The sequence below is a fragment of the Leucopleurus acutus genome (assembly GCF_964270905.1).
Source record: "Leucopleurus acutus genome assembly, chromosome: 1".
Taxonomy (NCBI): domain Eukaryota; kingdom Metazoa; phylum Chordata; class Mammalia; order Artiodactyla; family Delphinidae; genus Leucopleurus; species Leucopleurus acutus.
The window spans coordinates 90,331,189-90,344,502 of record NC_139142.1 but is presented as its reverse complement, the minus strand read 5'-3'; the positions used below and the strand labels follow the sequence as shown (position 1 = coordinate 90,344,502).

Sequence of the window (13,314 nt, the reverse complement as noted above, 5' to 3'; positions counted from 1 at the left end):
GAGATCAGCTAGGTGTTTTGTGACCACGTAGAGGGGTGGGATAGGGAGGGTGGGAGGGAGATGCAAGAGGGAGGAGATATGGAGATATATGTATATGTATAGCTGATTCACTTTGTTATAAAGCAGAAACTAACACACCGTTGTAAAGCAATTATACTCTAATAAAGATGTTGAAAAAAACAAAAAGAATTTACCATGGCACTGCGGTCCTTAATATAACAAATCTAAATGCCTTTATTCATTCACTCAATAAATATTTTTTGAAGCTTTCCTAGCTCCAAGGACACAGCAGTGCACAAATCCAAAGGCAAAGTCCCCACTTTCATGGGATTATATTCTAGGTTAAGCCTCTCTCGCTCAGGTCCCTTCAACAGCCTTTCTCCTTACCTTATAAGGTTACCCAGCCCGTCAAGGCTTCTCCAGTTGAATTGTGAGAGACTCCTTACTGTCCCACAGTTTTCCCATTCCTGTCTGTTCTTTTGTTTTTTCTGCCTGGAATACCCTTATATTTTCTGACCAGTTGTCAGTATCCAGCCTTTGCTTTTAGTTCCTGCTCAAAAGTTACTTTGTTGAGAAAATCATCCCTAATGTAATTATTTCTTCATTATTTTTATTTCATAATGAACTTGGACAATGCCTTCAGTTTTCATTTATACCTATCTCCTGATGACTCTTGCAAATATTTCTTGTCTTCCAAAGTTGATTATAAACTTATTGAGGTAAAACCTGTGTCTTCTACTTTTTTTCACGTGTGGTAGAGACTATTTATTGTCCTCTAATATACATTTTCACCTTCCTCCTTTTAATACTAGAACCCCCTAAAATTTTATCTGGTGACATACTAGAGATTACATTTCCCAGTCTTCTTTGTAACTAGGTAAGGTCACAGAGACTAAATTCCGGTCAATGGAATGTCAACAGAAGTGATTGTTTGCTCTCTACTTCCTTAACCCCCTTCCTATGGACTGGAATGTGATCTTGGAAGTGATCGGTCATCTTGGACCTTGAAGATGAGGGCAAACCCCAAGGTAATGGTAATACCAGAGAGGTCATCTGGGTTTTCTGGGCTACCTTTTGGAGCAGACCTTTCTTATTCCAGTAGACGGCCTATGGCCTTGAATTTTTACGCACTAGGAAAACAAACTTCTGTCTTATTTAGGTCACTGTTCTTGTCCTTTTATAAAACATTGAAACTAATATCCTAACTAATACAATGCTCCTTACAGTACTTAACATAGAATATTATGAGTAGACTCCTAAATAAATACCTATTAAATGAGTGAATGTACCTCTGAATTTAATGACATAAGTATTCAGTAATAAAGTGATTTGGTTTTGTTTTTTCTTGAATATTCCATTCATTATGTGTTTAAAAGAGAAAAGGTGGTTCTGATATATTTTTTAAATAAATTTATTTATTTTTGGCTGCATTGGGTCTTTGTTACTGTGCGAGGGCTTTCTCTGGTTGCAGCGAACGGGGGCTACTCTTCGTTGCGGTGCGCAGGCTTCTCTTTGCAGTGGCTTCTCTTGTTGCTGAGCATGGGCTCTAGGCATGTGGGCTTCAGTAGTTGTGGCTCATGGGCTCTAGAGCACAGTCTCAGTAGTTGTGGCTCACAGGCTTAGTTGCTCCGTGGCATGTGGATCTCCCAGACCAGGGCTCGAACCCATATCCCCTACATTGGCAGGAGGATTCTTAACCACTGTGCCACCAGGGAAGCCCGGTTCTGATATTTTTTTTTTTCACTGAATTATATTCATTTTGTTGGAAATATGACACACTGTCAATATACTCTGTCCTTCTGATATCACTGAATAAGACTTTTGGAAGAACTATCTGGAATAGGATAGTTTGGCAGTAAAATGTGTCATTAAAGAGAGAACTTTTAAATAAATAGGAAACCTTGCAGAAATCTTACAGTTTTGAAATCTATAGAGAGACATGGTCACTGCTGATGTCTATAGCTCCTTGTCCTGCCCAAGTGCACCATGACCTCGCAGAATTACAAAGCAGAGGAAACAACGTACCTCCAAATCTCCCGAGATATTGGCACCAGCAAGAATTCCAGTTGCTGCTGGGAAAAAAATGGCAAAGACAGAGAAGAAGCCTTCACCTTTTGTGAAGCTTGGCCCAAAGTTTTCTGCAAATATTGATGCTGCAACACAAATAATGAGAAAATTATCATGTAGACTTTCTTCACAGGTAGGAGATAAAGTTACATTTGGCTTCTATAGCCCTAAATGCAAAGTGTCCCTATAATCCAAATGGAATGAGCTTGAAGATATTGGTGTACTGCTGATGAACCTCATGTGAATATTTGCCAAGAGTCAAAATACATGTCAGAAGGTTTTAGATCTCTAGGACATACCCTGAAAAATCAATAATTTTCATGCAAACAGAGACCCATGCTGTCTACCTTCTTTGAATCTAGAAGATTGAAAAAGAAGGAAATGGAAAATTCTCTCATGACCCTACTGGCATACTCACAAATATACCACACAACATTGCCCTACACACATACAGCTACATTCTCACTTATATATGCACCTTAATCAGCACACTGCTTTTCTATGCCTTTTTAAAAAACATTGTAGGAGAAACTTATGGGTGAGGCTATCTTAGAGTTTTTTTTACTAATGTACTAACCTCCCTGCCCCTGTCTCTAGAGTTGGATCTTAGATCCTTATACCAAATTCTCATGTATAGGAGACTATATATATATATATTCTCTCTTTATATATAATACATATATATGGAGAGAGAGAGAGAGAGAGAGGAGCTTTGGTCATAAAATAATAACATCCCACAGGTTGTCACCAAATTATTTAAATGAAAAGGAAACAGGAACTTCCCTGGTGACACAGTGGTTAAGAATCCGCCTGCCAATGCAGGGGACACGGGTTCGAGCCCTGGTCTGGGAAGATCCCATATGCCACGGAGCAACTAAGCTCGTGCACCACAAGCACTACCGGGCTGTGCTCTAGAGCCCGCAAGCCACAACTACTGAGCCCACATGCCACAACTACTGAAGGCCGTGCGCTCTAGGGTCTGTGCTCAGCAACAAGAGAAGCCACCGCAGTGAGAAGTCTGCACACTGCAATGAAGAGTAGCTCCTGCTTGCTGCAACTAGAGAAAGCCCGCGTGCAGCAACAATGACCCAATGCAGCCAAAAAATTACTTAGTTTAAAAAAAAAAAGAAAAAAACTTAAAAAAAAGAAAAGGAACAATGTAGAAGAAAAACAAAGAAAGAAAAGGGAGGAAGAAAAATATGAACAAAAGAATCTAGGATGATGCAAAAATAAGGAAAGAAAATTTAAAACATAAAAATTACAGCAGGAGCTGGAAGAAGGGAAAAGAATCAAAAGGAAAAGGATTTGCAAAGCAAACAAGACAATTTTACAAAGAAAAAGAATCAGGAAGAAAGAAGTGATGTGATATAAAAAGGGAACAAATACTGACAACTGAGTAAATAATGAAGGGAAATGTAAAAAACCCTCAGCAGTGATTCTTGAGTAAACTAGAGTGGAAAGATAGGAAAGAGAGGATAGGCAGAGTAGAATAGAAGAGAGAAGTCAAAATGTATGCCCAGTGCCATGCCATTATCACAGATGCTATATTAATAAGTCCTACAGTCTTTTATGCTTGCCATCCTGACAGTGATGCTCAACTAGGTAATGCTATAAGAAAGCAAGGTACAAAATTCTAGCAGGAAGAAAAAATGTGTTTGACTTCAGTGCTCTCAGTGGTTGGACACATTGTCTGAGCTATGTTCTCTTTCTTATACATGCACTCTACTTCTACTTCTACTATTTGACAGAGACAACAATGTGTCCAAATCACTTTAACATCTGCTATCTGACTTGCTTTTCAAAATCCCTTTAGGAAGTTATCATCACCCGCACCTTGGCAGGAGAATCTGAGAAGCAATCATGTCAGTTTGCAGCAGGATTGAGACTCACTCTGGTTCTCCTGACTCCAACCCCAGGCTCTTCCCTGGATCACACTGAGATTCCAGTGGCCGGGGTAGGAATCATGGGGATGGTGATGGGGGCAGGCAATGGAGAACCATTTATTGCAGAGCAAGTTATTTGTCATATGTACCTTGGTAATTAAAGAAACCTCTGGACTTTTTCTCATTGTTGGATGGAATGACAGTTCCAATGAAGAAGTTTGCAATAGCAATGAGAAGAATGATCAGAAGAATCACTTGAGCCTGGAATGACAAAGTAACAGGAGGTCAAATTAGATTTGTTCAATGACTTTTTACATATTTATAAAAGTTATAAGTGCCCACTGAAGAAAGACCCTATCTAATAATTCCAGTTAAGATTCTACTATCCAAAGTAGGTAATAAGTGTGTTCTCATAAAATGGCATCTTAATGAGCCTTATTTGGCCTGAGTATAGATGTTACATTTTCAGTGGGTACATGTGCTTGGGCACTTGAAGGTGACATTTCAAGAGCATTTCAAGTACTAAGTGGGTAACTTAGTGCAGTGTTCCTAAGAATATAAATGGAGCCTAAAGATTGAACACTGATAGAGTTGGTTTCTTTCCTAGGCAGAGCACCTATGGATTCCTCCCCTTCACAGTAATAACTGCAGAAGGAGTATGAGAACACAGAATGATGCATAGAATTCCCATGATGCCTAGTGCACTTGACGTTGGGCTACCATACCAGTGTGCGCCCAGCATAAGCAGTCTGCAAGGTTGACCAGCCAAATCACTGTTCTTTAGTCCATCTGACATTTCATAGAGGTTATTGGCTTGGCATTCCCATATGCTGTTCCCTCTGCTGGAAACACACTTTTCCCTATACTTTGCAAAACTGTATCTTTCCTCTCATCCATTATGTGTTAGTTACCTCCACAGAGAGGCCTTTCTTGATCACTGAATCTAAACAATAACAGCTAATGTTCACAGAGGGCTTACAATACAACAGATGCACATCTAACTTTACCAATATTCTTTCAGGTAAATAATACCACCCGCAACTGTATGAAGTAGGTAATACTGCTATCATCATTTTAAAGATAAAGAAACTGAGAAACAGAGAGGTGAAGTAATTTACTAAAGGTCATATAGACATAAACCAGGTTCAACTCCACTCTAACTACAGAGCTGGAGCTTTAAATTCTACCTTCTACTGTTATGAGACTACATTGCCTCCCTCAGGGAATAATCTGACGTATGTTTCCCCTGTTACTTCTATCTCAGTGCCCTGTTTATTTACTTTATAGCACTTTCACAATTTACCATTCTATATTTACTTGTTTATGTGCTTGTTTATTACTCAGCTCCCCGTAGACCATATGCTCAACTATGGCAGGGATTGTGCCTGTGTGGGTCACAACTGAATATACAGTGCCTAGCAGAATGCCCAGCACATGATAAGCACTTCGTCAATTTTTGTTTCATGTATGAATGCATAATCTGGAAATAAATGCCAGGTGGGAATGTTTCCTATTGTATTATGTAAGTGGGAGGCTTTGGCTATCTTTTCATTTCTGGTGACCACTTGATGTCTCGTTATTGCACCTCCAGGCACATAGGAACATAGGAGTTTCAATTGTACTAGTCGCTGTCGAGAGTTACAAAGCAAGCAAAAGACGTGCTCTCCATCATTCCGAAATTTACTAACTGATTTACTAATAGTTAAATCCAGATATTCTCTAGTTCCAGGGCTTCTGATGCCCTCAAATTTGCTGCTGGAGTACTGGATTTCAGAGGGGAATGATAGTTTCTGCCTTTTTTTTTTTTCTCCCAACACACTTGCCATTTCTTGTGGGCTTCAGCACTCACAGCTAGCTTGGAAGGGGATACCAGGGTGTGAAGATGGCAGTAATCTTGTTGGCTCCGTTACTGTTACTGTAGCATCAAGGACAAAGCACAGGCCTGCTCACATGAGCTGGACTGCCTGGACTTCGTGCTTTGAGGGCTTGGTGTTCCACCAAGCACTGACCTGGCTCCTTTTATCATAGAAAGTAATAACAGCAATTCTTTTTGAATATGGAGTTCCTTCTATTCCTGCAATTTGTTCGGGAAGCTGACTAGCCGTTGTTGGTAATATCATTTTGAGAAATTCACTAGCAGTTGTTGGTAATATCATTTTGAGAAATTCACCTTTGCTTCCCATTCCATTCCAGCTACTGAAATTCCCAAAAGAATCACCACTGTGATGGAGCCTATTATCCGGATGTCATTGGTTGGATCCACCATCGTCGAATCACTCTCCTGGAACAAAAAAAAAAATCACTAAAATGGTTAGAAGCTTTTTTTGCCTATATGTCTTATTGTAGAATTTAACAGTGAGAAGAGATGCCATGCACTAATGTCTGGGGCTACACAGGATAATGGAAAAATGAAATGCTCATAAATTGGAGAAGATAAAGAATCTAAATTTATTTTTTCCTGTGATAATAGGCCTTTGATAGCCAAGGTTAGGAGTTACAAATTTTAGGGATTCATTCTAGGCACAGCTTTTAAATCTACTGTAGCACTAAGTAAAATTATGGGTACATACAGATATCATGTTTTGTTTCAGAAGAATGACTAGTTATTTTTATGTGTCAAGGGGAATCTTAGAAGAATAAAAATGAGTGGTTTCCAATATGAATATCAAAAAAAAAATAAATGCTACTCAATTAAAGAACAAACTATGAACTATAATCCACTCATTTATTCATCTAATTTTCAAGTAGAGGTTGAATTCAGTGTCTGCTATCAATTGAATTCAGTGTCTGCTATCATTACCATAAAAGGAGGACTAGAAGTTAGCTCATATACTAGCTAATTAATGTGTTCACATATATACCATCCAGATGGGGCACCTAAACTAAAACAGGCCCAGTTTCCTGCAGTGAGTTCTTCTAATCTTTGAACTTTCTTTCCCTTTGGAAATCTATAACCATAATAGTAATATTGCTGCTGACAATAATTCCTATTATCTTTTCTTTCATATTTTACACTGTATTTCATGTACATTATTTCATTTGATCTGTACCACATTTCTGTGAAAGACATAAACAATATTATTAGCCCATACTATAGATTTGAAAAACAAGGTTCAGATGAACAGAGGGACTGGTCCAGAATCTCTCAGCTGGTAAGTATGAGAGCCAGGACTCTGAGCCAGTTCTGATGCCAAGCCTAGGGCTCCTTCAACTATATTCAGCGTCAATATTCTGCAGAATAAATCTGTTTCCTCTCATCTTGCCATAATGATATCCCCTAGCGCCCTGAAAAAGCAAAATAAACCAAATTATCTTGCTTGGGTGAAGAAAAGAAAAGCTTTTAATTACCTTAAGAAGATCTACCACAGTCTCAGCAAATCCCACCACATACATAGCAACAGCCACTGCATTGGCAAAAGCAAAGATCAAGCCTATAGACCCACCAAACTCGGGCCCTAAGCTTCTGGAAATAAGGTAGTAGGCCCCACCTGAAACAAGAAGTGAACATGCTTTACATTGAGGAACTTTTAGAGGATTTAGTTTATATGACCAAATAATTTTGAATGTCTGAGAACATTTAAAATACTAATTATTCTAATAAAAATATTATAAATCCTAGTAATTTTAGAAATCTTGTTCACTGTAGTGAATAACTTAGCCCTGCCTTATATTCTGTATATAATCTACAATAGAACTACTCTGACTAAATAAAATCTAATTTATTGAAACCTATAATACACAAACGCTACTAATAAGAATACAGCAAACTTTACCCCACAAATTCTTTGTCTTTTAAAAAACTTCATTGGAGAGTTCAAGTTAATAATGTAACTGAAGTAAAATTTCATATCTGAAATTTCCAGGAACAGGCAGGCCCAGGCAGAGAATGAAGTGGATAGTTTATCATTGTCATTCTAACTTCCTTTCTGGCATAATTTCTGGTACACATTTACTACATTAAAAAGGTACCTGTATAGTGCTTTAGATTATCTGCTCTATAAATCAGACTTAGTTTTGGTGGTTTTAGCTCAAGAAGGCATGGTTATTGCCAAATACCCGTATGTGTATGGGTGTGGCAAATGGGAAGTAAGGTAGGGAGGGCCTGGGACGATTGCTTCTCCCTTGGACCTTGAAAAGAAGGTTCTGCTCATGGCTGTATACTTCTGGGCACAGGAAAGACTGAGCCAGAATAGTTAACTACCTCAAGAGTTCTGAGAGCATGTTACTGAAGATTAAAATGACTAGATGTTGAAAGGCCTAGATAACTAGGTGTTATCACAGACCATAGTGAATCAGTGACTTCCTATACTGAGCTAGCCTTAGAAGTAGACAGAATTGGTAAAGGAATGACACTGGACACACATATCTACAGCCAAAATTATCCTTCACTGAAAAGTTTTCACTGTTTCCTCCACTATAGTGACTCCTTTGGGTTAAGACGACAACATCCTCTCTAAAAATGTAAACTTTTATTTGGGTGGGGCAAATCCCCATGACTTTCTTTGTCCTGATTACATTAAATAAGTTAGCAGCAAGTTACTAGGCTTGGTCAAAATGAGAGACAGGCAGGAGCTGTGAGAGGAGCTGTTTTGTAGGTAGGATGGTGTTTTAGAAGGCCCTGGGTAGGGAGATCTGGATAAGGTACCCAAGTAGCGACCCCAGGAGCCAAAACAGAATTGGAGGGGCAAGAAAGGAAGCTAGAAGAACAATAAGACAAATTCAACCCCTCATTCTCTGCCCAGGCCTGCTTGTTCCTGGATGATTTGAAAGTAACTCTTTGTTTTTATTTTCTTTTTAAGAATCTTCTCAAGCTTATTGGCCATTAGGAGCATAGTGTTGGGGTGAACTCTGAAGGCTCACTGAGTGGGAAGTGTCAGCAGTGTCAGCTGGGGTGCTGGAGAAGACCCCTTCTCAGGGGCCCTGGGAGAGAGGCAGTGGGGTCCGTCCAAGGCACAAAGAAACCGTTTATTTCACTCTAATACTCTATGCTTTCTTTCTAGACACCTGGTCATTCTCTACTTTATAAACATGTTTAATCACAGGAAGTGGGCCAAAAAAATCTTTTCTGGAGATCTCTTAATTTTAGTGGAAAAGAATCATGCCTTGCTGTTTAAATTTTGGATTATTTTGTTTTGTTTTAGGGCTTCTGGGGACTAAGTATCAATGTACAAATTTTACTTCCAACATTAAACCAACTCTAGACATTACTACATAGTGAAAGCTTATAGCCATAAGTACATGAATTGGCTTACCTCCTCTTACTACTCCATTTGTGCAAATAGCGGACATAGAAATACCTGTGAGTGTTGTCACTACCACACTCAGGCCAATGATGATGACTCCAAGACCTGAAAAATCCCCCAAGAAAGGTGTTTGGCTCCAGTACTTCAAGAAGTCACCAGTACTTCAGGAGGCAGCAATCTGAATCTTGTCAAGGAAGGAACAGTCTCCCTATGAAAAACCTGAAACGTTCTAAAAGATCCCATTCCATCTAGGTCTAGGAAGGTCTAGGAAGCACCTGAAATGTACTAAACTTTAAAACTGAAGCTGTGTCGAGAAATCATTTCCCAAGAAACACCAGCAAGAGGTGTGCAGGAGCCTGAAAAATAAAGCATTTACCCAAGGAATCTGAGCATCTGGAAATCATGACCTGCAACGTGCCAGAGAGGACCATTAGAAAAGAGACCACAGCTGACAAGAGTAGACCAGGACTATACGCACAGTACCTTGTGTTTCCTTCTGTGTCCAGCTCATCCACATAGTTACCCAGGCTTCAAGAACATTGGGCTGCTTTCTTGTTCCCACCAAAAAGAAGTATAATAAAAATTTTTTGCCTACCCGTAGCAAGTGATGAGAGCATTTAGATATCTTAGAAATTTTACCTCCACGAACAAACCCGTTAGTTGCTATTGCAGAAGTTGACAACCCAGTAATAGAAGTTACCATGGTGGAAAGAAGAATTATGAGAACTCCAAGACCTGTTAGCAATGAAAGACAGAAGATATTACATTTTACTTTTCTTCCTTGGATTCCCTATTGCTGCAAACTATACTGCTTTGAATTCAAGTGTTCACATCCAAGCCTTGGGCCCCAGTGGAGTTCCTTCGTGCTAAGGAGAAACGGGTTTGCCTGGCGTAAAGACCAAGTTGGAGAACTGCTCATTATGATGAAGGATGGTTTCCAAAAGCAAACACAATCTAAAATGCAACCCTGGAAAGGAAAAGCTGACTTACGCTGGTGTCCTGGGAGAGAAAATACCCTGGCTGCGAAAAGAGAAAACATAACATTTGACCTTCTCTCTTGCTGGAGAGGAACCTGAATGAGAAAGTTGGGGGTTTGACAAAGGTTAAATCCTTCTCCATGTTTCTTGCATCTCTTTTGCCTGGCAGGGGGTAAAAAAAATGAACCAACTTGGATTACCTTTGAAAACACTCCAGAAAAGTCAGTGGTGAACTATTTGAGCCTGTGTTGCCTTTACCTTACAAATGATCATGCGGGTCACAGGTTTAATTACCTCCTCTGACATATCCATTTGTAGCAATAGCAGAGGTGGATAAACCAGTGATAGCAGTCACTGTCACGGCTAACCCGATGATAATCACACCAAGACCTCAGTTGAGAGAGGAAAAATAAAGGCAATTAAATGGTGGAATAATCCATTAGATCATTTACATAAAAGCCAGCAAGTCTAGAGTAGTCACCAAAGGACCACATTTGAGTTTAACAAGCTGGTCTGGAAATCACCACAGAGGAAATGCCCAGCATTGAAGTCTTCTGCCTGAAGTAGCACAGATCCAAGAAACTCAAGACCTAAGCTGTGCAGTGCAAAGTTTCACATAACCGAACAACTATGGCTGGTCGAAATTCAACATGAACCTCACTGTTTATGAAGTTCCAGACACCCATAAACATAATAATTGGTCTGAACAATCCCAAGCTGTTAATATTACTAGAGTGTAGATGTTCATCCTTCCAGGGAAGTATCTTTTTATGTATATTCGATTGTGTAGGAGTGGAAAATTACATACAGTATAGAAAATTGTTCATCTGGCAGATGAGTAAAGTACAAAGAATCAAATCAAACTACATTTACTCACTGGCTCTGTGAACTCTGGCAAGTTACCTATTTTCCGAGCCAAAAATGACAATGAAATTAGAAAGAATGCGCGTGTAGAGTGGCCGTGTATAAAGAAAGTAGCGGCGTGTATAAAGACAGAATGCATGTGTAAAGTAAAGTAGCGCAGTGCATAGAACACAGTACACAATCAGTGGCACTGCTTTTTGATCAAATCCACAATAGTCATAAGAGCTATTGTTTATTAAAAGCCAACTATATATCCAGCTGTGCTAGGTGGTATGTGAAATGCAAGGAAAAATAAAAATGAGAAAAGCTGCCCTCAAGGATCTTATGGTTCAGAATCATTTATTATGAGAGGGAGAAAGCAGACCAGAATTCAGAGGAAGGCAAGGCTGCTTTCAGTTTCAGGAAATACACAGCTAGGAGGACACTGAAGGGCAGCAGAATATGCTGTCCCCAAATTTGCCACTTTAGCGTAAGGATTATTTTGAGCTAAAGACAGCTGAAAAGAAGAAGATACCTCTTATTTGCCTAAAGGCAGGACATAGATTTGTAATGGTGTCTCCTCTTTCCTCTCTACTGGGGACAGTTATCAGCTAGAGACTGGAGGACAGCTGGAGATGGTACTAGAGGAATCTACATAGACTTTACTAACTAGCCCTTATCTTCCGTTAGTTACCCCATGTATTTGCCTTCCCACAATGTGCCACTCTAGAAACTCATTCTTTTCCTTTGTCTTGTTACTTCTCTAAAAATGTGTTTTCCTGTTAAGATGCTTGTATAAGCCCAAGTTGTAACCACCCCTTTGACTTACTCAGTGCTGAAGATTCCCATGTACATGCACGATGCACATATTAATAAATAAACTTCTGATAGTTTTTCTCTTGTTAATCTGTATGTTGTCAGTCTACTTTACAGGGCCCTAGCCAATGAGCCTAAGATGAGTAGAGGGAAAACAGTTTTTCCTCCCCTCCATTACCCTCCTCAGTGGAGATCAACCTTAAATTCAGGGAGAACTTGTAGGCACTGAAATCACCCTGGCTCCAGCCAGAATGTGCTTGCCTAGGTCTGTTTGGTGTGTTCCTTGACATAAAGTGAATGCTTCATAATTGTTGATAGCCTCGCTTGTTCCAAGGATGATAAAAAGGGCAGTTAGCCAAGAGAGGCTGTGATCTCTCTGGCCATGCCCTAGAACAAGGGGAAGTGGAAGGAAGTTAAGGACAAAAATGGGAATGAGGTATCGGAAGCTGGCTCTTTTGATGCCTCCAGTTATATCCTGGCTCTAGCAGAAGTTTCTAGGCTATTTTACAGTTAAAGTGCAGTAGGAAGAGGCTAACCATGGGTATGAGATGCAAACTTAGACTATATTGGTTTGGCCCCTATAGATTCCTGCACATTTGGTGTTATAAGAAATGCTTGCACTAAATTCTTTGTATCTTTTGCAGGGATCCTGTGGTGAGCGTCACCTCTACATCACTGTGCAGTTTCAAGTCTGTGTGCCAGTAAAGGTGACTTCTTTTTTTTTTTTTTTTTTTTTTTTGCACTTCATTTTAACTCTTGACTTTATTTTGAGGAAGTTTGATACCAAATGTTTAGCTCACCCCAGCAACAGTAGAGAACCAAATAGTTTGCATTTCATGACATTAAACCTACTCTGACTTTTGTTATTTCCCTACCCCTTATATTCCCTTTGCCTTTATTTTCCAAACAATTCTTAATTTATCCTTTGGCATCATATATATTTCTGTAAACCATTTAAAATCCTGGAACAAAGTTGTACGCATTTAAACAGCAAGGGATTTGCTTCCCTCTCACAATCAAACGTAAAATCCCAGGGCAAAAGCAGCTTAGAAAACATTCAGTTCATAGTTTTCTCAAACTTCAGTCCTTGAACCACCTGCTTCAGGAAATGCCTGGGGTGCTTATTAAAAATGCCCAGACTTACTGACTTTGGATCTTTCCAAGTGAATTCTGCAGTTTTGTAACTATCTTCCCAGGTAATTGTTATGCACCCCACAGTCTGAAGATTATTGTTGAGCTACCCTCAGCCAATCTCAATTTGTGTCTGCCTGTTCAGCAACGTTCTTCAAAGAATTGATTGGGAAACAATTAATCCAGCTCCCTAATTTTCAGATGAGACAGTGAAACACACCAAATATAAATGACTTGCTTCAGGTCGTACTTGCTTTTCATGCCCTTCTTCCTTGCTTGATGTTTAAGTTTATTGGATACCATCATGCCCCAGCCAAGATGGTCAAGACAGAGAACAACTAGATGGCATTATCA

General features: G+C 39.5%; 1 protein-coding gene across 3 annotated transcripts in view; it reads right to left on the bottom strand.

The window, feature by feature from the left end:
* Positions 1-13,314, bottom strand: part of SLC12A1 (solute carrier family 12 member 1) — a gene marked incomplete at its 5' end in the record, with an annotated part of 89,699 nt that overhangs the window by 63,384 nt on the left and 13,001 nt on the right. The window contains 5 exons of one of the 3 annotated variants that reach the window (XM_082841267.1): positions 2,026-2,153; positions 4,100-4,211; positions 6,121-6,231; positions 7,299-7,438; positions 10,465-10,560. In XM_082841267.1, coding sequence (XP_082697393.1) covers positions 2,026-2,153; positions 4,100-4,211; positions 6,121-6,231; positions 7,299-7,438; positions 10,465-10,560 — 587 coding nt within the window. Of the gene's footprint in view, positions 1-2,025; positions 2,154-4,099; positions 4,212-6,120; positions 6,232-7,298; positions 7,439-9,202; positions 9,299-9,832; positions 9,929-10,464; positions 10,561-13,314 lie in introns of all 3 variants that reach the window. The other 2 variants (XM_082841265.1, XM_082841266.1) reach the window with 2 other exon arrangements.